The 26,528-nt window shown below is 47.3% G+C and overlaps 5 protein-coding genes across 7 annotated transcripts; 1 reads left to right on the top strand and 4 right to left on the bottom strand.

The window, feature by feature from the left end:
- Positions 1-306: 306 nt before the first annotated feature.
- ccn2a (cellular communication network factor 2a) lies at positions 307-14,271 on the bottom strand. 2 transcript variants are annotated; one of them, XM_049757622.1, is made up of 9 exons: positions 14,221-14,271; positions 13,240-13,339; positions 11,950-12,136; positions 7,606-7,693; positions 2,441-2,593; positions 2,149-2,365; positions 1,745-1,999; positions 1,438-1,649; positions 307-1,316 (listed from the first exon to the last, which is right to left on the bottom strand). In XM_049757622.1, the coding sequence occupies exons 5-9, from the start codon at positions 2,510-2,512 to the stop codon at positions 1,020-1,022; spliced, it is 1,053 nt and encodes a 350-aa protein (XP_049613579.1). In that variant the 5' UTR covers positions 2,513-2,593; positions 7,606-7,693; positions 11,950-12,136; positions 13,240-13,339; positions 14,221-14,271; the 3' UTR covers positions 307-1,019. The 2 variants fall into 2 exon arrangements, with proteins under 2 accessions (XP_049613579.1, XP_049613580.1); XM_049757623.1 differs by having other exon boundaries at positions 2,441-2,590.
- A 36-nt stretch (positions 14,272-14,307) lies between these two features.
- Positions 14,308-17,482, bottom strand: stx7l (syntaxin 7-like). Its single transcript, XM_049757668.1, has 10 exons — positions 17,318-17,482; positions 16,732-16,825; positions 16,571-16,640; positions 16,406-16,496; positions 16,210-16,347; positions 15,996-16,042; positions 15,745-15,835; positions 15,592-15,664; positions 15,190-15,272; positions 14,308-15,037 (listed from the first exon to the last, which is right to left on the bottom strand). The coding sequence occupies exons 2-10, from the start codon at positions 16,814-16,816 to the stop codon at positions 14,942-14,944; spliced, it is 774 nt and encodes a 257-aa protein (XP_049613625.1). The 5' UTR covers positions 16,817-16,825; positions 17,318-17,482; the 3' UTR covers positions 14,308-14,941.
- A 494-nt stretch (positions 17,483-17,976) lies between these two features.
- LOC125990437 (protein LEG1 homolog) lies at positions 17,977-19,823 on the top strand. The gene is made up of 8 exons (XM_049757620.2): positions 17,977-18,322; positions 18,398-18,484; positions 18,558-18,631; positions 18,712-18,816; positions 18,894-19,012; positions 19,081-19,222; positions 19,303-19,399; positions 19,465-19,823. The coding sequence occupies exons 1-8, from the start codon at positions 18,025-18,027 to the stop codon at positions 19,614-19,616; spliced, it is 1,074 nt and encodes a 357-aa protein (XP_049613577.1). The 5' UTR covers positions 17,977-18,024; the 3' UTR covers positions 19,617-19,823.
- A 920-nt stretch (positions 19,824-20,743) lies between these two features.
- Positions 20,744-22,776, bottom strand: chga (chromogranin A). The gene is made up of 7 exons (XM_049757667.2): positions 22,539-22,776; positions 22,414-22,463; positions 21,955-22,048; positions 21,797-21,865; positions 21,570-21,728; positions 21,148-21,443; positions 20,744-21,077 (listed from the first exon to the last, which is right to left on the bottom strand). Exons 1-7 carry the CDS (start codon positions 22,576-22,578, stop codon positions 20,994-20,996), a joined length of 792 nt encoding a protein of 263 aa, XP_049613624.1. The 5' UTR covers positions 22,579-22,776; the 3' UTR covers positions 20,744-20,993.
- A 740-nt stretch (positions 22,777-23,516) lies between these two features.
- si:dkey-177p2.18 (phospholipase B1, membrane-associated) lies at positions 23,517-26,432 on the bottom strand. 2 transcript variants are annotated; one of them, XM_049757613.2, is made up of 15 exons: positions 26,021-26,432; positions 25,836-25,926; positions 25,711-25,769; positions 25,558-25,625; positions 25,446-25,489; positions 25,260-25,380; positions 25,126-25,177; positions 24,972-25,052; positions 24,821-24,886; positions 24,641-24,732; positions 24,438-24,519; positions 24,236-24,337; positions 24,059-24,154; positions 23,908-23,979; positions 23,517-23,836 (listed from the first exon to the last, which is right to left on the bottom strand). In XM_049757613.2, the coding sequence occupies exons 1-15, from the start codon at positions 26,021-26,023 to the stop codon at positions 23,702-23,704; spliced, it is 1,164 nt and encodes a 387-aa protein (XP_049613570.1). In that variant the 5' UTR covers positions 26,024-26,432; the 3' UTR covers positions 23,517-23,701. The 2 variants fall into 2 exon arrangements, with proteins under 2 accessions (XP_049613570.1, XP_049613569.2); XM_049757612.2 differs by lacking the exon at positions 26,021-26,432 and having other exon boundaries at positions 25,836-25,986.
- Between the last annotated feature and the right edge of the window lie 96 nt (positions 26,433-26,528).

Here is a 26,528-nt window from a genome sequence, read left to right as displayed (position 1 = left end):
TTGACTTCTCGGGTTTACAACCACGCTGTTTGTTGTTTACAAAACACACGCTGTCGCTAACAAGTTGGATTAGGGTTGATGGTTTCAAAGTTGGGTTTCTAGGCAACATCATGGGTTTCAAATTTGATTTAGTTTCAAGAGAGAATTAGATTTTTTTTAACTATATTACATTTTTATCTTTTAACAATACACTAGGGGTCGCTGTTGACCTATAATGCATGTTAAAAAGTATTTCAAGTGTGCAGTGAAAGCCAATGAGTCATGAGATTTTTTGCCTTTGAGTCGAAAGAAAGGCTGGGACGTGAATTTGTATAAAAAAATATAACATTTTTATTTCCAGCTACAAAGCGAAACATGTAACAATTTGTCACATTGCTCAATAAAATATTAAAAAATACTGTCGTCCAAACAAAAGAAAACAAAATCAACAACAAAAAACCCACTATTGATGCATTTTGGAAAAAGCACACAACAAATACAGCTTTTAAATTAACTTACACTGTACAAATATATACACCATTTACACATTTCTGCTTGGAATGAACTAACAATTCTTCCAGTCTAGTAATCTTTCTCAGTGCCGTGGTCACTCACGCCCACTTGCGTCCGGACGGAAACGCTGACCTTTGGACAGGGCCCACATTGAGGCCTGTGCTAACACACACACACTCACATTCACACAAACACACACACGAAGGAGAACAGTGGCCCGGCTGTGGTGGGCTGCATTCACCTGTCTGGGCGGAGGAGTCATTACCCGCCTCATTGAGAGGGGAGGTCAAGAAAAAAAAATGGACGGGGCGTGTTGTCCACATTATTACTAGTGCAGGAATCTCTCCCAGGGGCAGCAAAGTGCACCAAGCCGCACGCACAAATACACGCAACACCAAAAGTGGGCGTGGCTACTCTGACAAAGCAAGCACAAAAACAAGGCTTGTGTATATACGAAGGGAGCTGCGAGATGAGTTCTGTTTTCAAGTGACAAAGCGGGCGTGGGCCCTTTCCCGGCCGGGCCTCCCTCACGCCATGTCGCCCATCATCTTCTTGTAGTAGACGGACTCAAAGATGTCGTTCTCACCGGGGCAGTTGTGGTGGCAGGCGCACGATTTGATGAACATCATGTGCTTCTTCATGACCTGTCCGTCAGGGCACTTGAACTCCATGGGCAGCGTGGTGGTTCGGTGGGGGGTGCAGCAGCGGCCGTCCAGGCACACGCCGCAGAACTTGGGGCGGTACGACTTGGTGGTGGTGCAGCCCGAGATCTCAAACTTCATGGGCTTGGACAGGCGAGGTGTGCGGATGCACTTTTTCCCTTTCTGAGAAAGCAAGAAAAATATATTCAATTTTGAATCAATGTTGACCGTTATAAAAGACATCATTTGTTTAAAGGTTGCAAAAAAAAAATCACAAAGACAGCCTTTGGAATGGAGTACTGACCCGGATGCTCTGCTCCAGATGGGACTCGCAGGGGCGCACCATACACAAGCGGCTTTGCTTCTCCAGGCGGCACTCGCGATTGTCGTTGGTGACACGGGTGGAGACGCCCAAGCCGCAGGTCTTGGAGCAGGCGCTCCATTCGGTGGTCTGAACCAAGCAGTTCTCCCTCATCATGGACGGATCGGGACCGTAGGTCTCCTCTTCGCGGTAAGCTGCTCGCAACCAAACAGGAGGCAAAACAGCCAGATTAGCTGACGGCGCGCAAACAGGAAGCAGCTCAGGCGGGATCGGATCAACCGGGGCTCACCGGGTAAGACGGAGCCCATGAAGGTGTTTGTGTGCTGCGGGGCGTCGCACACCCATTCCTCGCAACACTTGCCGGGCACCTTGACGCGTCTGGGCGCCGGGCAGTCGGGGCTGGGCAGGCGCACGTTCATGGAGCACAGGGGCACGCAGCCCACTGCCCCGTCCAGGCAGGTGCACTGGTACTTGCAGCTGCTCTGGAAGCTCTCGCCGCTTCTATACACCATTCCTCCAAACACGCAGGTGGCGCCATCTCGTGCTGCAAAGGCAAACATCATCCCATTGGTCAAATAAAACATGGCAAAAGGCAAGTGAAATAAATTGAAGGTTGGCAAAGAAAAGTCAAATCAACTTAAAATGGGGTCATTTGGACCTGCCACACTTTTGTACATCATCTTCTCGTCTCACCTGTGCACACTCCGATGCGTCGATTGATGGGCGAGCCAAAGTCGCAGTAGAGGCCCTTGTGGGTGTCGCAGGCGTCCCTCTCGGTGCACAGCTCTCCCATCTGCTTGGCGCACACCCGGCAGCAGCCGCAGCCGTCGGGCACCAGGCTCACGCCGGGGGCGCACTCGGGGGGCGTGGAGGGGCACGAGCACGAGCCGCCGCACTCCTGACCGGCAGCCTGAAGGCGACATACGTGCGTCAAACATACGAACGGTGGAAGGAACGAATGAATGAAACTAGCAAAAAGTCTTACCAGGGTCCAGATCAGGGCGCACACAACAGGCAGCAATGTCACTTTCTTCATGGCGGGCATCTTGAATGGCATAAAAAGTTTCTTCCTTCAGCTGAGTAAGTCTTCCTTTTTTTTCCTTGATCGAGTTGATCTCTTGTCGGCGTCTCCTCGCTTCTGGAGGTAAAAGCTAGACTTTAGCTCGGGTCGATCTCGCTCTGAGTTCTAGCGGCAGCGCGCCGCCGCCTTTATAGCGCTCGGCCCTCGGCGGAGAAACGTCACCGTCGGGGGAAGGCGGAGGCTGGGGGGGCAGCCCTGGACAAACATGGACATACTTGGCATTCTTTCCTGGCTTCCTGACCCCCACTCCAGACATCCCACATTCCTGCCGTCTGAACGCAAGGAGGAGGAGGAGGAGGAAGACGACGAGGAGGAGGCCGGGCTAGCCAAACAACAGCCGGCTCACTCTCTCTAAACTCTCGCTCATCTGGAACAGGAAGTCTGCTCAGAGGAGGCCCGGGACCCCACACTGGGAATTCCTCAAGTCTGACTTCACAAATACAAAGCCTATAAATATGAATTTTCAAAAGAGGCGGCCACATGAAAAGGCAGAAACGAGCATGAATGAATGAACAAGAAGGGGCGGGGGAGGAAAAACTCAGGGGGGGTTTGGAGAGCCATCAAAAAGGTGGACTTGGACTCTAGGACGGTGCGGTTTGCGTCTGGAGGGATTTTTGTCAGCCCGCGTCATGGTTAAGATGGCTGACGTGTGAATTGCGTCGTTTTGTCATTCCGACGCGCTCGAAGGCGGTTTGGGACGTCTGCGCTATCGCTCTGCGGTCCCAATAACGGCTACAGAGAATCTTTGAAGTCTCACACGAGAGCCATTTCCACTCATAGTGGCCGCTAATGATCTCGCCTTGTCCTACTTTTAAAAATAATCAAAGCCTGATGTCATATTTTAACTCACTGGCCGTTACTAATAAAAAGACTCCTTTCAAAACATTCAAACCAAAACCATAAATAGGATTAACATTCCCGTACGTGCATGTTTTTTTTCCTTTTTTACGTGCGGTCCACTTCAAAAGTGCCTCGTCAGTGTATTAGCTGACAGAAGACGTATGTTTGGTACAAGATGAACTTTTGGAGGTTCTGTTTTTCAGCTCGCAGGACAATTGGCGGGCCAGGGAGGAATCTAAGTGAAAATGCAGCCGCGGCGAGACGAGGCGAGGCGAGGACGTACAGTACAGCGAGGCCGTATTGTCGGGAAGAACTTTCCTTGTTCTCGGCTCACCTGCCTAATGAGCTTTGGTGCGACTTGAGAAGACCAGGTGCAGAGCGTACCCGGGCCAGGTTTAAGTAGTACTTGAGGAAAAAGGCTAGACAGGGGTTTGTGTATTTTTTTTTTAGGTGTGGGGTGGGGGTGGGGGGGGGATCACACACCAGGCTAGACTCTTATGAAAGACAGGCCCGCTCCGTGGCCAGCCGGCCGACCGGCCAGCTAGCACATCGGAAATGAGAGAAAAAAAAAGAAACCTGGAGCTGCAGGAATGTGTGAGGAGAGCCAGCAGACAGTCTTGTTACTATTTGCAGGAAGCGTTGCCATATAAGGGCGTCTGCTCCTTCCCTAATATGGAGATGTTCTCTCTTTCGACACTGGATGGGCACAGAAGGAAGACAAAAAGCCGAGGATATCGGACGGAAGCAGATGCCGTCGAAAACAAGTCAGCTGTTACGTGCAAAGTTCAGCGTGAGATAATCTCGTCGGTTTAAAGGAACACGACACATCGTACAAGTACTAATTCTTCAATGGCAGCAGTCAAAGTGCTGAGAGCAGCAAATAATCGGCGCAAAGGTTGCTCCCCACCGAGTCTAGATTCGGCCGTGACCTCATCGTGTGACGTCACCGCGCTGGCTAAATGTAGCCGGCACCCGTGAAGTCGACAGGTGGTGCCATGCCAGGAGGGAAGGGGGGGGGATGAAAAAAAGGGTGGAAAGTGCACCTCTTGTTCCCCTGAGTGGGTGCTTCCATCACGCCACGCTTGATGATGTCATCAATGACGCCGTCACTACAGAAAGGCTTCTGTGTTGCGGCCTGCGCATTTCAAGGCTTTCCCACTTTTCATATCAGCATGATTTTATTTTTTGTCCAATCAGAAATCAGAATGCCCTTCTAAGTGTGTTCCTATGTCAATCTAATCTGTCCAGGACAGAATGAGAATGTTGACTTGCATGTACAGTCAAGGGTACGAGCAAAATGTTTCCAAATCAAAACAAGTCCAGTGTCCTGGAACGAACCGTGCCGAGCCCGAGAGACGTCGAGAAAGTCCGACGCACGCGTGCCAACGCGTCTCCACATTTTATCAGCGCCCGGCTCGACTTTGAGCTATATATTACGTTAGCGGCGGTTGGCGGGCCCTCGGAGGAATGTTCCCGCGGCCTTGGTCAAAACCTGCCGCGCCGCTGCGTCAATTCTCAAAATGGCTTTACCTGCCGTCGTACTTTTCTGAACTCTCGCGGTTGTAAACAAGACGGCGGAATGCGGCCATGACACATAACACTTACGCAGGCGACATAAGTTCACACTTGTTGCTAGGTAGATTGTTTCAGGGTCATTATCAAAATTTGTCTCCAGCCGGAAGCGGCATTAAAGGAGTCGCTCAATATTCGTCACGCTTATCTGGAGGCGCCGCACTGTCACGAAGGCCAACGATTAATTCCAAACTGTTGACAGATGACAAACACTCAGCGAGGATGGAAAGTAATAACAGAGGAGCGGAGTTGAGTGATTGGTTCAGCTTATAATAATGTGGAGGGAGGTGTTGGTGGGCAGATGAATTGTCAAGATGGAAACCGTGTCTATTTAAAGGCTCGCCGGCTGGAAAAACATCCAGACTGGAAACATGCATGAGACCCCAGCCGCCGTCTTTTTTTTTTCTTCTTCTTCGGCCTGCGTTTTGAATTACGCCACTTTAATGGACGGCGATATATTATATACCCCAAGCATCTCCATTCCGCCGGGACGTAACTTGGACGCTCGGCGCATTTTTGGGAGCAATGCTTCCTCATTAATCATTTAGCTAGGCACATTTTTTGAGGGAAAGGGCAAAGGGGGGGCTTTTTGTTGCCAACTAACAAGGGAGGCGATATCACTTACACCACCATACTGAACAAAGTGTCTTTCACAAGCTCCAGATTGTTTCAAAACAAGCCATGAAAAATAAAATCCAGCAAACTCTCAGTTAATAGCGAGATTACAATTTTTTTTAAAGCAATCAGTTTTCACGGCCCGGCCTCCTACAGGGCAACCAAAACCGTGACGTGACCCGCGATGAAAACCAGCACGACCCCCCCTGAAGGTGGACACTCGCAATAGACGCAGAAGGCATGGCAACACATGTGGACAACAACATGAAGGGGATTAGCCGCTAAGGCACACTGGAAACTTCTGTTTTAGCATCGGCGCTGCAGACAGCGGGACGACAATCTGGTCCTCTTTCAACAAACACCTCAGCTGCTGCCGTCAGGTGGTCCCCGTCGTGTGGGTCCCGGACGGACCCGTTGCCTGTTCCACTGACTTTTCTTTCGGGATTCTTAACCGAGACGCCGCGTTGAGCGCGTAATACTTCCTCTCCTGGACCTCACACGCGCAAGAAACCATTGGAAGCGTCCCGCTGTTTTCAAACTTAAACATGCACAACGAGGTCACCCGGTGTCTGTGACCCCTGCCAGAAGGTTTCTAAATATAGCAAAAGGTCGATCCCGCACACATTGCCACCCACAGATGTACTGTAATCTCTCAAGGGCCAACACATTCTTTTCAGGGCTGCTATGCTATTTTCACCATAGGAAAAAATGGAAATGGAAAAAACTGTACAGTGGTCTAAGGTGGTCTTTTTTTTTTTTTTTTTTTACTTACTGGAATGCTCTTGAATGTGGTAAAGGAGAGCCATAGTTGAAGCAAGCAGTAAAACACAAATGTGAACAGAGAGGGCTGCTGTGTGCCCCGGCTCACATCAAACACTCACACCAAGACTTTTGTTATGATCGATTCAACTAGGAGTCAACGTTTTGTAACTATTTTCATCTGGCCTTGGCGGTGGCACCTTTCACACATTTTGGGTCGGTGCCAGACTCAGTTCTACAAACGCATAGGGCATATTTACAGTCGGGATGGTTTCAAAGCGATCAACTGGGCTGCCAGTTCGCAGCCTTGGCAGCTGCGGTAAATTTACTCAGCTTGCGGCGATGTGGACCACATCCGAGCACGCGGCCGTTTGAAGCAAATGCATATTGCTGCTTTAAAGGCGGCCGCTTCCCAGCAAGAACATGGAGCCCCCCCGTCCTCGCATTAGCCTGGCGCGCGACTGCATAGCTGAGCTAATTAGCTTCCTGTAAGAGCCTTGGATGAAAACACGGCCTTAAATCACTCGGCGCTGCTTTTGTCTTTGCGGCTGCCAAGGTCAATGTTGACGTTCAAACGGGCTGTTTTTTTCGCAGGTGTTTTCGATCGAGGCCGTGCCAACGCTTTCACCTTAACATTCCTCAAATATCAAAGGTGTTGTTTTTTTCTGTCACGGCAGCTTTCATGTCGCCTTGAGTAGTCGGAGCGCCGTTAGCTTCGACCTCAGGGTGGACGTGCTAATTACTGACAAGCTGTTTTGCGCGATTTGACCCACAGTGAGCACGGAGGAAGTTGCAACCGCAAGTCGGGATGTGTTATTATGGAAGCCCGCCGATGCCGGACGAGGGTACGTTCGAGGTTGGAGTGTTTAGATTATCTCGTCCAAGGTCCAGCGTTGCGCTGGAGCCCATTATTAAGTTCCCCTCGCAACAATGGAAATGGAAAGTGACCGCATGACTTCGTTTCTCTTTGGGAGCGCAAAAAGTATTGGGCTTGATGACCTCAGTCGACAAGTGACCACGAAGCCTCTTCCATTTATTTCAAAGTGGAAGGTGTTGTTTTAAAAAATTTTTACATTTATTGTCTTGGACGTACGTGGAAGTCATTCATCTACGCGGGTAACATTGGATCAAACTGAAACCGGCGTTCCCATGCTATGTTATAATTGGTTCCAGATACAGTATGATTTTTTTGTTTTGTTTTAACAGCAGAGTGCCTAAAAAGGACCCCTCCCTGTCTGGGCTTTTCCCTCGTGTAAGTGTGAGCTGCAAGGCCAAACACTCACGCTCAACCTGGATCGCCACCTCGTGCCGTCCGAGTCACCGCTCTCGTCCGACCGGGGAGGTCACGGCGGGTCACCTCTTCGGGGGACTCTGCGAAAACATTTCATTGTGTGACTCGATTCTTGGTCATTGTTTACTCACAACAAAAAGCATTGAGTCTATTTTTTACACATGGATCTCCAGCTATATAAATCCAATATGGGTCAAGGTAACAAAGTGTTCTTTTCTGCTTCCGAAGCGTCTGCTGCGGACTGGCAATGGAAAAAAAACTTTTGAGCCATCACGGCGGCCCTCGCAACAACACGGAACGAGACGGACGGCGGATTCCTCAGCAAGGTGAGGAGGAAGTGATGACGCAGGACGGCGGCGGCGCTCAGCTCGCTGTCAAAAGTTTCACACGCCTATCCGACCTCGAGGGCGCTCACGACATGAGCTAATATGTCGTACCGAGGTGGTAAACGAGTAGCGAGTGACCCATTTTGTCCATTTGGGGATGTTTACGCACGACAGACCGCTACCGAGGGTAAACAATCTTAATCAAAAATAGATCCCACGACTATTACATTTGCTTCAAATCGCTAGCTATGCTACATTAAGCTAAAAATTGTGTTCAAGTAAAGACTACTTGGCTTGTCCGCTATTAGCTCATGAATCCATCAGCACCCGAGAAGGTGGCGCCGAGGAAGGAACAAAGTTGTAATTTGCTGAATCAACAGAATATTTGGGGGTTAACAGTAAGGCCGCTGGATATTGTATAACTCCGTTGTTGCCATATAGCTCAAAGTACATTTTTAGCCAATGCAGTTTAAACCCCATCCGTGCCAAAAGACATTAATCAGCCGCACCTCGTACGTCTAAACTGAGAACTCGGGGATTTGGAGCCAAAGTCCCCGGCGTCCGAAAACATCACGCTCATGGTATAGCTGGAATGATTGAGAAGTGCGGTGCGAGCGTTACGCAACGCCGAGGTGTTGTGTGACGCCGCGTGAATGCCAGGCCTTGTCTGCCTCGGCCGGTTTGCGCGTCTCAACCGCTAGCTTTTCGCTCAAAGCCTAGCTTGTCTCCAGAGGACCTGTTCTCACGCCTTGACACTTCGATAATTGACACTAGCCAATTATCCCCCGAGTTTCCCCCCCCCACTTATATGTCAAAATATCTGCTGGCTTTTTTAAAAGTCCGCAGTCAATTCAAAGTCAGCAGTGTCTCGGGCGGCGTTAAGCACATGGAGCTCAAAGTCGAGCGTATTCCGGTCCGATCACGTTGGCAGGTATGTTTGCTTTATTGCCCCTGGCAGGACGGCCGTTCAGCGCTCGTCAGCCGCCCATGTTTACGCAGGTGCGGGACGTTCGGAGTTGATTTTCACGGCGGCCCAATTGGAAAAGGGGACGCCTTTATACTGTATGTGGCATTTGACTGGGCCGGGCCCAGCGAAGGCATTTCCTCAGCTTACTGGAAATGGAGCAGTAAAGGGTTAGAAACATGTCACGCAAGGGGGAGAAATATTTAAGTGGCAGGAGCTAGATGGACACGGGTGTCATTTAGTAACGTTTCTGAACATTTATCTTGAGCTAAGATTTCTTATTTTGGGCCTATTATTGGTTTTCAGAATTTGACTGACCAAGTGGAGTTGACTAGTTTGAAGCGTCGGCATGTTTTTAATTGGCCGGCGATGCGATGCTGTCAGAGGGATGGCTCATCTGAAAAATATGCACAAGAGTCATAGATGGATCGGGCATTTTCTGGAAATCTTGTGTCATCCTTTGCTGTGCTTCTAGAAGAAACTATTACATAAACGTGATGATGATTTGCCAAACATTCTTCTGCAAAACATGGATAGAGCAAAGTCTAAGGAGCTTGTCCAGTCAGCAACGATGGCGTTAGCATTAGCAACTGCAGATGTTTGATTTTACTTTTTGAAATTGTGAGACTCTTTGGACCGAACACGGCCTTCAACTATCACAACACGACCGTTGCGGTTAAATAAACTCTAACCCCCAGTCAATGTTCAGTTTAACATGCTGCTGGACGTATAGTACATAAGGTAAAAGTCGATGAGCTCCTGGACAAAGAACAAGCGTATACATTTTGCCTTGATCTTTCATCTTAGCTGCGTTTGCCACACAAACAAGCTGCGAGGGGGCCCGAGATGTACACAAGCTAAAAGTCGACGGGCCGCTATGTACGCGCCACTTGAAAAGCTTGTCAACTTTGGCCCTCGCCCTCGAAATGAGCCGATGCTCAATGAGCAGCACTGTTGCGGACGCAAACACAGATGCGCGCCTTAAAACGCGCTGGGCCGGGTTGAGAAATTTGAAAGAAAACAAACAGGATTCCTGAGCGCTGCGCTGTGGCGTGAGGCCGCTGGACGCCGGCACAAAGAGGGGCCTGTTTGGCGCCGCGCTCCGTCCTTCCAGCGAACAGAACGGAGGTTCTGCCACGCTGTTGACCTAAGCTACTTTAGAATGTTTGCGCAATAGTTTTCTGACCGCTTGATTAAAAATATCGTTTGATGGTCCCTGCCCCGAGCGAGGGCCAGTTCAGACCGGTCTGATCGAGAGCCACGTGAACAACACGGCCTCTCATCAACGTGGAAAAGTCGGCCACAGGCAAACGATTGAGGGCCCGTGTCCCGCTTGGCTTTTTTTAATTATATAATAAGAGAGCGACTCGACCTGCGAAATGTCTGTCACGCCGCTCAACGCGCCAACAGCGTTCCAGCATGTCATCGGCGGATGGAAACGTCAGTCAGTCGATGCGACATTTGCTCCAGACGCAAACAGATGGATAACCTCGTTCGTAATTTCCAATTTCCATATTCGGGATGCCAAACATTTCCTCTTCGGTGACTGCCGTGTGAAGTCGGCATAACCTAAAACCGTCAAGCTGTTTGCTGACTGTTCCAATATGCATTGCGCAATGCTTGTTTCCAACAAGTGATCCACGATTTTTAGGGAAACCTATTAAATCAAATAAAATATTGCTGTGGCGCCATCTAGTGGACTCTTGGCACCAATGAACTATGTTGATGTAATGTGAGGAACTCCTTTTGGTCAGGCCTTAGCATCTATAGGCAATAATATGATAAAAATGAGAACAAAGACCTTAAGGTCCCCCCCAAAAATCGAGTATCAGTAGGAGGTATCGCCAGCCTCCACAAGTACCCGATAACACATTTTTGTTGAACTACTAGTCTCATGATAGTTTGCGTAGACGAGCTAATAAAGGTACTTTATTACTTCATAGTCTGCCGGCTGTACCATTTTTCTTAGTACAGACAAAAAAACAGATGTCGGCGGGTGTTTGTGGCTTTTTTTTTTTTGTCCTCGCAAAAAAAGAAGACCATTTGTTTGGTTTCTTGACCGAGTCAAACGGAAAGTAGAATCAGACATAGAACAACACTATAAACGGCCCACTCAAATTCACACGAGACGCTACATGCCTCCGCCAAGGCCAACGTGAGCAAAAAAACAAACCCTAATAAAAATCTCGCCAAGCGCAGGACCGAGTGGACATAAAGCCAAATTTCCAAGCTGAAAATGCTTTTTAAGTGGGAGCCAGTCAGGTATGTGCGAAAGTTTGTGTTGCTAAACGAAAGGCATGTGCGGCTGGTAAATAGGAGGATATATTAAGGCCACCGTAAAAAGAAAAGTCCATATTAAGAGCCTTGTTTGATGTGGCGCAAGATTTATAACTTGCAGGGGTCAAACTAAACAGTCGACAGCAGAAAAAAAAAACAGAAATGCCCAGTGACCGGGTCCTGCTTTAAAATGTTGTTTTTTTTTTTTTTTTTAATCTTACCGGAATACACAAAATACTAACACTCGCTGATCCTTACCAGAAGTCATGTTTACACAAATAGCTACTGTTCATTCATTCATTAAGCCTAGCCAGAAGCAACTTAGATTAAACCTACGCCAAAAATGAATCCCATTCACAAGTATTTTCTTAGTAACTTTTACGGTTGTACTGCATTTTGATAATATTTAGAAAAATTAAATTATTATATATTTTTTTTTTATTTTCTCATGTTCCAAACATCCGCGCACTTCAGCCTGAGAAAGGGAAAAATGTCGTCCGAGCTTCCACCAGGTGTGACGAACATCTCACGCCGCTGCGAGTAAACGCCGCTTCCTCACCCCGCCACCCGGCGTCTCGTTTGCCAACCTCTGCCCCCTCCCCTTTTAACCTCTGACCCAGACGGGCCGCTCCGAGACTTCACTTGTTAGCTTTGTCCGACTCAGATGTCAAACTACCTTGAGTGAACGCAGAGAAAAAGTGTGATGCAACTATAGTGTCAATTCCGGCTGCTATTTAACACAAAGAGCAAAAATTTGGTGTGCGTGTACCTGCATGTGTGGTCCGACCACATCCTTTTTTTTTTCTTCTTTGCAAGAACAACACGGCCACCTGCGAGCTACCGCCATGGTTCCTTCCCACCAACGGCGAGGTTGGTCACGCAGGTTGCAACGCGAGTGGCGTCACGCGAGGTCATGTTGGTCTCCCCGCAATTCTCCTCCATGGTTACGCCACTCTCTGCAAACATAGGAGGCCCGTTTCAACCCAGATGACATTTAAACTCGCAAACTGATTATTTGAAGACCTTTTTGTTGCCACATACAAAAAAAAACACCGGCCTTGCGGGATGGAAGTTGTTAACCCAAAACGGAGGACAAGCTCAGAGATGGGAATTCACCCAAAATGGCTGCTGGCAAACTTTCTATACAATTTCGTTAGACGTTCTGTGTCATAAGCAAGTACACCCGAGTGTATTTTGGCTTAAAAGTGTCACTTTGAAGCGGCTTGAACATCCAGTCACATCCCTCGCTACCTGGCAGGCTACTTCCTATTGAGGAAAACATCAATATTTGCTAAAATAAGACCAACAGAAGCTTCTGGAGCAGCCACAACGCTTCTGTGGGCCCATGCTAACCTTCAACGTCTTTAACTTTGTGTACACGCTGCCATTGCCAGCTGTAGCTCATCTGTATTTATGAGCAAATATTTCTTTTGGGGAAGCGAGAGTACATGACAGAGAAAAAATATTTTGGAAGTCAAAGTTGGCATTCCTGGGGCAACCGCGAGGAATTCTGAGGATGCAGGTACATCAACAACTGGGATTTATTGGGAGGCTGATGCGCTAATGGAATAAATGCATGCTCAAGTTAACGGTTTCTGCAGGCTTTCATTAATAACGTCTAAAAATAGCACAGTTTGGACATCTGGGTCTTCATTACAACTGCTGGCAAGTTGCAATGCAATGAAAGAAAAGAAGAAAGGCACCTATTAAAATACAGCCATTAAATTTCAAAAGGATTAATGAGAAAAACGGATGAAGGTTTTTTTTTTTTTTTGGTGTCCAAGATCAATGACTTAGACGGGCTAATGAAAATAGCATCATAATGCACCATAGGCCTTCATAGCAGCATGTTGCTATTCAACTACTGCCCCCTGCTGGGAGGAACACCCATCACCACTCAATCATAACATTGCCATAGTGTACATACATAAACATGTGTTTTTAAAAAAATAAAAGAGGTGATGCAAAAGTGAAAAATGTGTCACCTCAACTGTTGAGATGACCTCAGCGGAGCAAAGTTTAATTTCCATTAATCATGGAAATAAGCATCATTCCTTACCTTCACACCTGCGTGAACGTGAGCCGGTCTTCAGCAGGGCAACTGTCAAACGATGGCGTCATCATCATCGGCGTCATGGGAATGATTCATTTGGCAAATTCTGTAATGAGCACTCAGTGATATACAACAAGTTGGGCTTTGACTTTTTTTTTTTTTTTAAAGTTGCACTAACTCCTCAAAAGAACATTCCGTCCTTTTGAGCAGCAAATGAATGGATGGATCTGGAACGTCATGGATTGTTTAAGGTGAACGATTAAACTGCTCAAACTGTACACCTTGTTAAGTCTCTCGGGGAAAAAGTATGTCGTAGGAAAAATGCGCTGGGCTCTTTGCAGACACTTGCTACATTCCAAAAGAAGCGGCAGTCGCACCTCCTGGCGGTCCAGATGATGTATTCACACCTGGACGGGTCGGCCAAAGCTTCTTCCATAGCTGTGCCCGTGCCAAGGCAACATTTTCCTCCCGGGCGTCACCAACCTGTTACTTCCACCTCGCCGCCAGCCAAGGACGCAATGACTCGCCTGGCGTTTACGAGTCCGCCTGATCTCATCTCCCAACGTGGCAGCCCGTTTCCAGCGCCAAGATGACGCACGGCATTAGTACTAAACGGTTGTTTCGATTTTAACCCAAAATTCCAAGCCCACATTCAAAATATAATTATTTATGTACATTTATCACATCAAATTGACTGTCAATGGCTGGTGAACAACGGTGTTCCACAAGGTTCCGTTACTAGCCCACTCTTTTTTTTTAAGTGTATGGATTTCAATCTGTTAATTTTGTTCAAATATTTAGAGAGAAGTGTTCCATCAGCCAACACTTACGTTTTTGCTGACTTAAGTAGTCTCGGAAATCAGGACGTGCCACGTGGACACCATTGACAAGTTGACCTTGTGCAACACAGTTCAATAATTGCAATGATGTATGTAGTGCAAGTTTAAAATACATGCAGTATATATATATATGAAGACAACAAATTACCTGAGCATGTTCTTCATTTGGTGCTCTTGTACTGGCGGCGTCACGGCAGCTCAATTTGCATACCATTCCAATAACGACTCACTCCGCTATGATAGGATATATTTAATAAAATGGGCACATGGGAGGCAGCACATTTGTCATTTACAAAAAAAAAAAATATACATGCACATTTTGATCTGTTATTTACTCACCATGTTGTGATGACTGCTTTTAGCTTCCTTCATATCAACAAGAAAAAGCAACTTCATGTTAAGCGTCTCATTCCACAATATAACCTTCTTGGAAAATCTTAACTTCAAACCATGCTATGTTAATTTTTGCTTAGAAATTAGCTAAGTTTAGCCAAATTGTGGAATAACAGCATTAACTGTGAGGATTGCACATAGAATGATTGCCAACAAAATTAGACCCACTTGCACAAACTCAATAGAATGAAAATAATATGGCAATTCTCTGTTTTGGTGAATCTGTTGTTGTGTTTGGCAATGTTCATTACCGCCACCTTAAGGCCTGAAGTGGAACACCATTGTCAGGTTTATTTTTAGTGCCGCACCACCGGTGCCATTCCAGTTCATCGTTGACAAAGATGTTTGCTTCAGCTCTTATCGCATTGACTGACTCGCTGGTGTGTGCATACCCAATCGAGTGGCCGTTGAGCTTTTACATTTCTTGGCAGCAGGAGACGACGTGAAGCGTCGGGAGGGGTGCGAAGTAGGAGGAATCACTGCTTGGAGGCGCCCCAGATGATGAGGCCGACGACGACGGCGACGACGACCAGGCTTATAATCAGGATGCAGATCTTCTTCCGAGAGCTCCGCTTGAAAGATAAAATAGATGAATAATGTTGTGAGGGAACTCTTGTGTCTGTTTTCCTAAATAGGGAGCTTACAGGGTCATCGACCGTGTTGCGCAATGCTTTTTTTCTTTTTTTTTCTCATCTCCTAATGACCCATAGGTTATCTCTTTTACCTGATAGTCGGCAGCACGTGCAAGCTGCTGTGTGGCACTCTGGACGTTCACGTCTGCACTCTCCACATTGGCCTCTATACTGTCTGCAGAGGACACGAAGGGTCAAGTCAGGAAAGGGGAGCTGATCAATTTGCTTGCGTAGGATCTTTTACATCTGGGTGGACGCACAACTTTGATGTTCCCGTGCTTCCTCCCGCATAAAAAGCATACATATTAGGTTTGTTGAAACGAATGTGGTTGTTTGTGTAACTGGCCTTTCACCTAATTGTAGTGGGGACAGGCTCCAGCTCAAATATGGACTACAAATCAATAAATAAGTAAAACCAATCCAAAATAAAATGAAAACAAATACAAATCCTCATTTAACCAGGATATAATTAAAAAAAAAAAAATGCTGCTTACCAATCATGTCGCCTTGATCGTGCACCATCGTCCCAAGGTCCTTGAAGATGTCATTGATGTCTGTGATGTCTGACTGCAAACCAGAAGATGACCAAGTTCAACGCGCAATGCTCATACTGACTGTCGAGTATTTGTGTTTGACGTGTTGGACACCTCCAGCTGCCTGATGGCTGACTCTCTCTCCTGGATCAACCGGAGATCATCCTCGCTGACAGCCTCATCCTGGTCCTGCACCTGCATGTCACTGCAGCAATGCAAGTTTATTGTCATTTTTGGCTGACAAATTTGCTATTGTGTTTTAAAAATGATATTTTTTCCTCTTTATTGCAAATGCATTTAGGCATTCAGAGGGTTCTTGAATGGAAACAAAACCTTGATGGAGTTCAAATAAACAAATGCGCTACCTTGGGAAAGGGGTGACACTTCCATAATGAGTCTCAGGTTGGCCACCCTACAGAAATAGGTGAACGGGATCACAAAATCAGCAAACATGAGAACCTCTGCCACCAGTGCCAAACAGTAGCAGTGACACCTCGAGAAGAAATGCCAACAGCCGCCATGCAGACTGGGGCTTTTCCTCACCGCAACGAGGCACATTTGCTGGTCCAAGCTACTCACCGACACCTTGGAGCTGGCTCTGACTCGGGCCACAAACTCTCGTTCTTTGTCGGCCGCCAACCGCTGCGTCTTCTGAAAGGTGTTCAACGCCGCCGAGAAGTCGTTGAGCAAACGCTCTTTTTGGATCTTTCTCTGCCTCTGAAAAATGAAATTTTGTAAGCCAAAGTATTTCTCTTCAGAAAATAAGAGGCAGTACCTGGTCTGCGCCCACAGGAAGCGCACTGAACTCCTTCATGAGCCGGTCCGTCTCCTTGGCGAGCTGGTTACCTTGTTGCTGGTTCTGCTGCCTGGCGACCAGTCAAGACAGTCACAGTCAAGAATTTTCATCCCTAAAACTTGACTGAGCATCGCATGAACTCACAGCGTCTGTTGCAGCTGGTCGCTGTCCTGATCGGTTCCAAGCAGCGACAGCGCCCTCTGTAGCTCGGAAGCTGCACATAATTGTCAGGAACATGATATGATATGGGTTTAATGCGACTGTCAGATGATGTCATTCAAGTCAAATGTGTGCGTTTGTATTACTCAGCAGGGTGAGTCTCTGGATGTTGGAGCTAATGATTTGAACCAAAGCATTAGGCTCCTCCGGAAAGCCAGCCTGGTAGGCCATGATGGGGAACTAGATGGAGACACAGTAGTAGAAAAAAGACACGTTGTTGTTGTACTTCCTGAAATAATTCAAATTTATTCAAAAAGGAGCGCCCAGGTTTGCTATTTCATTGCTCCAAAACAGATGGAGTGGTGACATGCGGAAATAAGCCTCAGGGATGGCTAAAAACAAGAGGGCGGACGATCCATGGATGACTTGTTTTCGACGTGCTTTAGACGTCCGTTTATGCCAAACGATCAACCGATAAGCACGTCGACTTCTAGGACTTACGAAGCCATATTATGGGAAATCTTTTTTTTAGGTTATCGTCATTTTAAAATGTGAATTCATCAGGGAAAAACACCCCCGAAGACATTCGTGCTCATTCCTCCTCTCGAAGCACCAGCCCCGCCCATTCCAAGTAGACGACAACTTTAAGTCATATGCACAAATTCAGTGTTACATTAAAGGTTGTGTTTAGTTGGGAGAAAGAGCGAAAGGGTGTTTAAAAGTTTGACTAACCTTAGCGGTGGTTGAGGAGGAGAGTTGCTTCGGGATACTTCCTGATGTCGACCCGCCTTGACACGTGACGTAAGGACCCCGTGACAAGTCACGAGTCGATGAAAAAAGGTTTTAAAATATATATCTATTGTTTAATTTATATGTTTTAAACGCACTGAATAAAATGTGGGGGTAATAACATAAAATGACGACTATTGTGCTCTTGAAATAAATTTAGGTGACGGATACACTGGCTGGCTACTTCCTGGTGTCGTCACGCCCCGTACGTGACGTCATTTGAGCGCACTGTAACGTTATGAAAAAAATAAAAGTTTTGCTTTTGAACGCACTTAATAGAAGAGAGAAAAACATTTTTTCGTTTCCAGTTTGTGTAATCTAGAGTAGGCTACTGAACTTCTATTTCTAGCCATGCCAATGATAGGGTCAACTCTTTGGCAGAGATTAAAAAAAGAACTCAGTCGTGTTAAAGTGATCTACTGCCGCAGGAGTAACAAAGACTTAGTCTGACTAGTTCAGGCTCATCCAGTACAGAGTGTCCACTGATCAAGTCAATAGTCTTGAACTCTTTGTCCAAACAGCCCTTATCTCACTGTCAGGTCCACTGACCCACACGTCACATGGTCCGACATCTGCGATAACAGCTGAGTACAAAAGCTTGCATCGCCACCGTCGGTCCGGTGTCTTCTGCTCTCGACCATCCTTCAGCCATGCAGCGTCTCACGGCCTCCTGCCTCCTCCTTGTTCTGGCGGCGTCTGCCGCCTACTCGGCCGTCATCCTGGACAACGGCGCGCCCATCGGGTGGTCCCATACGGCGGCGCAGATCAGCGATCTGCCGCTGCAGGAAGGCATCGTGACCCCTGACCCGTGGAACTTCCTGCACCGCATGAGCTTGTACAGGCTGATGATCGCCAACACGGACTCCTTCATGGGCTCCATGGGCGCCGGTGCTACTGAGAGTCCCCTCTGGGGCCTGCCCCTGCAGTTTGGATGGATGCAGACCTCAGGTGGGCTTACAAAGACGATCGATTAAGCAAATAGATCATTTCCCAATAGTCTAATTTCTGCATTGCACTCTCCAGGCCGTCTGGCTGACCCAACCGGCGCCACAACCTGCGGGCTGGCAAGCGGAGACACCATGTGCATCTCACCCCAGAGCTGGTGGGGCTGTAAGTAACGACTCCGATGCATGACGACAAGCGAAACGTACCCGAATGATAACCGGTTTTCTGGGTCATCCAGGCGTCAACCACTTTGTGTCTGTCCTGCCCTTCCTGTCCGCCGCCCAGCAGGGATTCTTCGGTCAAGGAGTCCAGGTATACTTTCAAACCATCAACAAATCTGTGAATTACCTTTATCGGGTCGTTAAATCGTAAGATTTTGCCTACACTGCTAGGTCCAGATGCAAGGATCCGATGCCACAGTGGGCTACTGCACCACCTACGCCGAGTGCGCGACAAGCTACCCCGATGTGATGACTCAGTGGGACGCTTTCTTCCAGGTAGGTAGCGCATGCGTTATAATAAGCTCAATTTGAAGGGCGGGGTCTCACTCTGTGGTGTGTCTGCACGTCCAAAGGGCCTGAAGGCCTCCACGGACTCCCCCCTGCCCGAGAACGAGAAGAAAGACTCCATCCTTGGTCTCTACTGGGCCGCACACATGGCTTCGCTGAATGCCGCCTCAGCCTGCAGTGCCAAGTAAATCACAAGCTCCAATAACAAATTCCAAAGTGCAACGCTGACTTCAATTCCTTCCCGACATTCAGGCAGACCTTTTATTCCGCCCCTGAGGTGAACTTCGCCTCCAGCTGGCTCAGCTCGGCCGACTACGTGTCAGCGGCCAATTTCCAGTCCTCCCTGGAGAAGTCTGTCACGTTCCTCACACCGTTGCCGGGACGCATCCTGCAGGTCGGTGAATGGCTGGCTTACTCCATTTGCTTCCATTTTTCTTGTAAAACTTTTTTTTTTTAATTTGGCTCGATGAAAAGGAGACCGACCAAGCACCCAACATAGCTGACATGACTCAGGAGGAGAACCACACGCTGACCGTCTTCTCCTGGATGAAGAACATGAACACGGCGCTGGGTACGCATTTTTCAACTTTGACCTCCATTAACCTGCGAGCCTTTTCACGAACTGTGGCGTTGCAGGCGGGTCTCTGGTGCGCATGTGGCGCAGCGCCATGTGCTCGGTGACCACCCGAGAGAAGGGCAAAGAGATGCTGGAGCAGCTCCTCCTCAATCCCGCCTTCGCCACCTCCTCCTTCCTGTCCATCATCACCGGCATGGCCACAAGCTGCTGAGGGGACCATGAAAAACACCAACTGAATTTCACATGTGTCTGTTTTTATTTTTTAATTTTTTTTACAGTTAACAAAATACAGCAGTTGGATGCCAATAGCTCATTCTTTTATCAAACAATAAAAAAAACTTTAGGTCATATAAGTGTGTGCTATCATTATCAACACCACGTTGTGCATATTAAATATTATATAAGATCATTGTTGTCACGACTCGTCCCCGATCGTGTCATAGTTTTGTTCAGGTGTCTGTGTGCTCGCCCCTCCCCTCCTGTGTGCCCATGATCAGTGTGATTATTCTCACCTGGCTCTCGTTACCTGTCGTGTATATAAGTCCTGTCTGCCCCTCACTCCCTGTCGGATCCCGCTGCGATCCCCGATCCACGTCCGAGTAGGTTCCAACGCCATGGGCGCCACAATCGCCGTCGACCTCGCTCCCGCGACACCGGAACCGCGGCCGCCATTGGAGTACCTCCCGGCGCAATCGGCTCCGTGGCCGCCATCAGACTCGCGGCCACCATCGGGCCTCACCCCGGTGTCACTGGACGCATGGCCGACGTCGGACTTCTTGCCAGCAACGCCGGACTTTGAGCCAGCTGCGCCAAACCAGCGATCGTCCCTGGCTCCACTCCCACTGCTGCGGTGCGTGTGACTCTTGCCGCTGCATGCGGTTCTGACTCTGTTTGCCCGAGTGCGGTTCGGTTCCTTAAGTCGCCGCCCGAGTGCGGTTCGGTTCCTCTAGTCTCCGCCCGAGTGCGGTTCTGTTCCCCTAGTTTGTTTTTTGGGACGTCGGGAGCTGTCCCTTGTGGGGGGGGGGTTCTGTCACGACTCAGCCCCGATCGTGTCATAGTTTTGTCCGTGTGTCTGTGTGCCCATGATCAGTGTGATTATTCCCACTTGCCTCTCGTTACCTGTCGTGTATACAAGTCCTGTCTGCCCCGCATTTTGTGTTGACTTTTAAATGTGTTGGAGTCTCTCACTTGACTGTAAAAGTTGTAATTTTCTTCTTTGAGCATCCAAAAATTCACTCCGTCTAGAGCTTATTCCAAGCAAACAAACTCAATATTTTGACATGCAGCAGGTTATTGTGTATTTTTCAGTCCCTTGACATAAAATAAAAATCTGCTAGACAGTGTTAAAATATTGATTTTATTGCAATTGTTCATTTTATGCAAATATAACTACACCGCCATTGAAATGATCTCATTTTATAAATCAAAATGGGTAGAAAATGTTCACATTTGACAATGTGATTCGCTATCTCATACTGTAAATCATTGACATAAATAAAATGCAAGCAACACAATAAGAATTTTTAAGAGATGGACGGAGTCGAAATCACTAAGAAGAACGCTCGCTCCCCAAAAGGAGGTCGGCGCTTCAGCCTTGCCGCAGCTTGTGGAGTTTCTGGGACACGTTCTCCAGCTCAGACTTGATGGCGGCGAGGTTTTCTACATCTGGGTCCTGATGACATCAAAACAAATTTTGAATATTTTAACATGTAGATAAAAAACATGATTTGAATTGATCTTACGTCTGACTTCCTTGCGGCGCTGCCGTCCTCCTCCTCCGGCGTCCTCCGAGAGATCATCTGCAACTCCTTTTCCTCTGGACTGCGGTTCCTTGTCTTTACTCTCCTCTTCTTCACCTCCTCTTCCTCTGAGACCTCCTTGGAATGATGGGGAACTTCCTTCTGCCTATCCTTCGCCACACCTTTGAATTTCTTTCCAAGCAAAGTCCCTTTGCTCCGCTTCTTCATCCCCTCCTCTTCATCAGCATATCTCTTCTCCTCCTCCTCTTTGGATTTATTTTGTCTCTTTTCTTCTGATTCTGAGAAAACAGATGTAATGTTCAGTCTTGTGCCACGTTTTGACCTTTTCAACAAACTATTTTGTTGAGCGTACACGCTTTTTAATTTGTGTCAATGAAATTATTCAAGTTTTGTGTGTAGCATACCTTCATGGTCCTCTTCCTCACGCTCGTCCTCCTCCCTCTTCTCGCCTGGCGTCCAAATTCCGCCGTCTTCCTCGTCGTCCTCCTCTTCTGACCTCGTTGGTTCCTGGGAGAGGATGGAGCGCTCGCCGAGACCTCCGAGCGCGTTTAGCATGGCTTCATCTTGAGTGAAAATCAATTGTGAATGAAATTGATTGTGTATGGAGGGAGGGGGGCAGAAACAAAACTACCTTGGGTGGTGACATCTTGCAGCTCCTTCAGGAAATCGTAGCGGCGAAGGAGCATCAGGAGGCGCTTGTCTGGAATATGTGCACGCAAATGCAACAACTTGGAGCAAAGCAGCAAATTAGGTTATCAGAATTATTGAATACGCCTGAAAAACAAATACCTGTCCTCAAGGTGTGCAGACATTGCTGGCTGACAGGAAGTGGGCGTGGCCTGGACACCACATCTGCCAGTGCCTCCACTACACATTCCATCACCTGAGATGATTCAAAAACATTTTTTTTTTTTAGAAAGTGTCTAACTTGGATGTACATTGAGAGGAATAGAGAGACAGTGTGAGTGTGTGTGTAGAGAAACGTCAAGGTTCAATCTGCTTAATTAATTTTAGCCCTATAAAAAAAAAAAACAATTAACTTAATGGAGTTGTATCACTGTGTGCGTGTTGCACCCCGGAGGACAGATGATTAGGTCCACATGCGCCTTGCAACTACAGTATAGTTGAAATGACAAAATACTGTGCAATAATTATGATTCAATACAAGAAAACTGAACAGGGGTACCTAATGAAGTGACCATTAATGTGCACTTCACGTTCGTGAATTGAAATCTGACATTTTTCTACCTTGACGTCGTCATCCTCCAGCGCACTCGGAGTCACCGGCAACAATAAAACTGTCACAAAAAAAGGTACAAATTAATTGCATAATTGTAATTATCATGCGAATTTTAAAACATATTGTCTCTCACCGCTTTTGACGAGGAGAGTCAGCGTCAGCAACACAATCATGATTGAAGAAAGAAAAAAAAATCAGGAGCGCAAAATGTCGCCGGAAGTTGGATATCAAAAAGATTTGTTGGATTAGGAACGCAACCGGTTGGCGTTTGTAATAAGATCTGAACGTCCTCCAGCGGGGATGGATCCGACGTCCTCGCTCTTTGCCTCTCCGCTCGACACCTCCTCAACCATCCAGTCCGCTATTTATAAGAAAGATGCTGGTCCGGATGTGACGTCAGACGGACAGCAGTGCACCTGCTCTTGCCACCATCTTGGTAAGGGCGTGGATAGCAGTAACCATTAACCACAAAAGTAAAAACAATGTTAATGCTCACTCCACTACCTGTCTGGTAACCTAAACCCAGAGCAATATTGAACCATAATTTCTAGAAAGCACATTGTTGGCTTCATTGTTTTGTCCAAGTGTCCAGTAAGCATAAATACTTATTAGTTACTGATATTAAAAGCGAGCTGTTTGTTCAGCTTCCAACATCACAGAGGACCCGAGCGTCGCTTGTTGGGCTTTTTTTTTTTCCTTCTCCTTCCTGGCAGACAAAAGACGGTGGGCTCGTCCGTGTTTGCCTTGCATGAGGCAACCGGGCCCTGTTGTTTAAACATGAATATTGTTTTCTTTGAAGCTCATAATAAGACCTTTTATGTAAGCCAGCAGGCACAAAGAATTAGACAATGCGGTTGCAGGTGCACCATGTTTGGAGCCAGACGCATATATCAGATGATAAAGCTCACATTTACAATACTAATCTAGCAAACAAGGAACCTGAGAGCAGACGTCATAGCTCTGGGAATCAGTGAGTCGGAATATTAAAGAAAAGTCACAAGTTCATTTTAGTCATAATCATTTTATATCATTTTGACAACGGTCATGTGTGTGTGTTTTACAGTGTATCGTTCGAACAAAGATGTTTATTTAAAAACAACAGTCACGATAGTAGAGCTTTATAAATACGTTATATTCGGTTTCAAATATTTTTTACAAGTCACAAACAATTTAAAAACATTAAAAGGTAGAGTTGAAAAAAAAAAAATGGTTACAGCAATTTGAATAAAGGGCCTCCTTCTTCAATATGATCTTTCCGTTAACAGTGTGAAAAGACTTACTTTCAATGAAGTTGTCCTACAAAAAAAATGGACGCCCGATCGCCACCAGGACAGACAGCAGGGAGTAGACGAGCTCCGTCGGCGCCATGAGGGGTCCGGAACATTGTCCGGACCTGGCCAAAGGGGGTCGGGTGAAGATGTACGGATGCTCCTGTGACGCCACAAACAGAAAATCTCGCTCAATGAAGTTTGTTAGACAGGTTGAAGTCTATGGCGCCTCACCGTGGGTGGGCAGACGAGGGTGATGGGGTCTGAAAAACTGCTCACCACCGTCTTCCCCCCCTCAGGCTGAAACTGTGCACACAGAAGCATGGAGTGATGCTTTTAAAGTCACAATAATAGGAATAGTGACGCAAATCATGAGATTGTTGACCATGTTGTTCCACAGGCCCTTGGCTAGCTCCTCGTGGCCTTTAATGGTGAAGTGGAAGCAGTCATGGGTGAAGAAGCTCATGTCGATCTTGCCACTCTGCTCGGAGAGACCGGCCAATCAGAAAGCGGAAAGGCAATTCCATGCATGATGATGTCACGGCGTTGCGATGTGGGTTACGGGAAGGCGAGGAGGGTCGGCTTGTTTTAAAAACGGCTGCAGGACCACCGCGAAATCGTCCCTGAAGAAGCGATCGGCGAGGAGCAACGCCTCCAGTCGTCTCTGTGGAAGGAAGTCAACCCGGACGCTGTTGTCGGTTTCACTTTATCAGACCAGCAATAAAGTCTCAAAAAGCTATTTTAGTCAGAAGTTTTGGTTGTACCTGAAACTCCAGATTGATTTCCACCAGCTCACGTAGCTCAGCAGACTGGCTCCCTGGTTCAATCAAACACGAGCAGAAGGAGCTGAAGTGGATTCAAGTCAGATTAGACCGTTAGCCGGAAACAAGTCTTCCTTTCAAAATAAAATAAAGTGCAGACAAATGTGAAATTTGGTTTCCAGAGGACGTTTGGTGATGCCACTCACCGCTGGAGAAGGCATCCCGGCGTGGGCTTGTGCACCTCCCTGAGCGTCTGCATGGGAAGAATCTGCACAACGTTAACAATCATGCGAGGAACCTAATAAAAAAATAATAAAAAAAGACCTTCAGGATCTGTTTGAATCTTATGAACATTTCAAAAACAGAACGCTTTATCTTTCATTGACCTCATTCATGAGCATTTCCAAGGAGACGGTCATGTAATGAATGAAGTTCTCGGCAGAGAAGAGAGCCTTTGAGGAAAAAACAGAAAATTCGGAATACTTTGATTAGATATTGTGACTCTTGTGTATGGATAACACCAGAAAGAAGACGCACCTTGTCTTTGCAATAGTCACAGATATCATTCATGCCCATGAGGATGGTCAGAAGCTTCCAGTCCTTCTTAAAGTTCAAACCCTGGAGGGAGACAAGCATCTTTTGCTGTCCCAATACTTTTGACCACCAGCCAACACAGCCTATTGTGTCTTACCTCAAAACTTCTAAGCGTGTCAATCAAGTGTCTCGTCTGGCCGGGGAGATTGCTAGCACGGAAAAAAAAGGGGGGGGGGGGGGGGGGGATTATTTTCCGTTGCCATGGAAACCAACACGGCGGACATAACATACAAGGTGTTGTGTCCAGTCACGGCCAGGTTGAGGCCCGTTTCCCTGAGGTGGGCCTCCATGCCGTGAAGCGTTTTCCCCCGGGCGGCGCCCAGAAGGTTGGGATTGAAAAGTTTGATAATGTCTGACGAACACGAGAACGGGAAGTCAGTGTTGAAAAAGACAAAAGATTAAAAAAACAAAACTTACTGGGCAGAGTAATGACGTCTTCATATGAGCCATAACCGCCAATGCTAGAAAACGACAGACGTGATTTATTTTAGGGCGTTGTAATCATTTTAATTTTAGCTGCCCGCCGTACCTCCAGGAAACATGACGGAACTCGATGGGGATCCCCAGGACGGTGGTGGCGTTGGCGCCGATGGCCGTCTGCATGAAAAGGAACAACAAATGCCAGTGTACCTAATGAAATGGCCCAGGGAGCATACAAAACAAAAACAGGATGTGCACCTACCGTGAGCGAGTCGCCCAAGGCGGCCACCGCTTTGATATCGCCTGCCTTCACCAACTCCACTAGGAAGGAAGATGAAGAAGATCATGCAGTGTGTGTGTGTGTGTATGAAAGAGCCAGCGACCCACCTGAAGAAGGGGCTGAAGGTGAGGGGCTCATATCAGGACACAGGAAAGCTGGATGCTTGAAACCGATTGGACGAGTTTTCTCTGGAAACTCCTGAAGGGACGCGGTTGTTATTATCATATGTGACATAGCCACAAGATTTTGTTTTGACCCATTAATCATTAAAACAGAAATTTAAATACTGTACCATCTTGAGTTCCTCCTTGCTGTAGTGTCGTGTTCCCTCTTCATACTTCCGCCGCCAGTTGTCACCTGAGAAATGAAAAGATTTGATATGTGGAAAAATAAGAGTAAAAAAAAATACACACAGCAGCAGCAGCAGGACCACACAGGGTTTCCAGCACTTTACCTTTGACACAGCGGGTCACCAGCAGACACGTCGCCACGGCAACGCAAAGCCACCCCATAGTAGTAGTGGTGTGCAACGGGGGCAAAGTCGGTCAGTGGGGCACCCCTGCAAGCGAGTCACTATCGCACTTTCAGCATTTTAGCAGAGGCCCCGCCCACTGAGGGATGACTGACACCGAGTTGGGTCCAATTGGAAGCTTCTGTTGGCCTGCTTTACTTGAATGTTTTTTATTTTTAAGGACATCGGAAATAATTGCTGAGATTGAAATAAATAAATAAAAACTAATCTCCAGAACCTAAAGACCTTAAAATAATCCATGGACCATTATTTCTTCATATTCACCTAT

Source organism: Syngnathus scovelli, chromosome 20 (genome assembly GCF_024217435.2).
Source record: "Syngnathus scovelli strain Florida chromosome 20, RoL_Ssco_1.2, whole genome shotgun sequence".
Lineage (NCBI taxonomy): Eukaryota > Metazoa > Chordata > Actinopteri > Syngnathiformes > Syngnathidae > Syngnathus > Syngnathus scovelli.
This window is presented reverse-complemented; position numbering and strand designations above follow the sequence as displayed.

What these genes read in the sequence shown, in the direction of transcription:
- si:dkey-177p2.18 (XM_049757612.2), bottom strand. Translation starts at nt 25,962, where the DNA reads ATGTCACATATGATAATAACAACCGCGTCCCTTCAGGAGTTTCCAGAG. An exon ending in CCTTGGGCGACTCGCTCACG is followed by an intron (nt 25,626 to 25,710) that starts GTAGGTGCACAT and finishes CTTTTCATGCAG; the next exon opens with ACGGCCATCGGCGCCAACGC. An exon ending in AGACGTCATTACTCTGCCCA is followed by an intron (nt 25,381 to 25,445) that starts GTAAGTTTTGTT and finishes CGTGTTCGTCAG; the next exon opens with ACATTATCAAACTTTTCAAT.
- ccn2a (XM_049757622.1), bottom strand. Translation starts at nt 2,512, where the DNA reads ATGCCATTCAAGATGCCCGCCATGAAGAAAGTGACATTGCTGCCTGTT. An exon ending in GCGCCCTGATCTGGACCCTG is followed by an intron (nt 2,366 to 2,440) that starts GTAAGACTTTTT and finishes TGTCGCCTTCAG; the next exon opens with GCTGCCGGTCAGGAGTGCGG. An exon ending in CATGGGCTCCGTCTTACCCG is followed by an intron (nt 1,650 to 1,744) that starts GTGAGCCCCGGT and finishes GGTTGCGAGCAG; the next exon opens with CTTACCGCGAAGAGGAGACC.
- chga (XM_049757667.2), bottom strand. Translation starts at nt 22,578, where the DNA reads ATGATTGTGTTGCTGACGCTGACTCTCCTCGTCAAAAGCG. An exon ending in GCAAGATGTCACCACCCAAG is followed by an intron (nt 21,729 to 21,796) that starts GTAGTTTTGTTT and finishes TTTTCACTCAAG; the next exon opens with ATGAAGCCATGCTAAACGCG. An exon ending in TGAGGAAGAGGACCATGAAG is followed by an intron (nt 21,444 to 21,569) that starts GTATGCTACACA and finishes CTGTTTTCTCAG; the next exon opens with AATCAGAAGAAAAGAGACAA.
- stx7l (XM_049757668.1), bottom strand. Translation starts at nt 16,816, where the DNA reads ATGGCCTACCAGGCTGGCTTTCCGGAGGAGCCTAATGCTTTGGTTCAA. An exon ending in AGTGTCACCCCTTTCCCAAG is followed by an intron (nt 15,836 to 15,995) that starts GTAGCGCATTTG and finishes GCATTGCTGCAG; the next exon opens with TGACATGCAGGTGCAGGACC. An exon ending in CACGTGCTGCCGACTATCAG is followed by an intron (nt 15,038 to 15,189) that starts GTAAAAGAGATA and finishes TTATCTTTCAAG; the next exon opens with CGGAGCTCTCGGAAGAAGAT.
- LOC125990437 (XM_049757620.2), top strand. Translation starts at nt 18,025, where the DNA reads ATGCAGCGTCTCACGGCCTCCTGCCTCCTCCTTGTTCTGGCGGCGTCT. An exon ending in ACCCCAGAGCTGGTGGGGCT is followed by an intron (nt 18,485 to 18,557) that starts GTAAGTAACGAC and finishes TGGGTCATCCAG; the next exon opens with GCGTCAACCACTTTGTGTCT. An exon ending in GAACATGAACACGGCGCTGG is followed by an intron (nt 19,400 to 19,464) that starts GTACGCATTTTT and finishes GTGGCGTTGCAG; the next exon opens with GCGGGTCTCTGGTGCGCATG.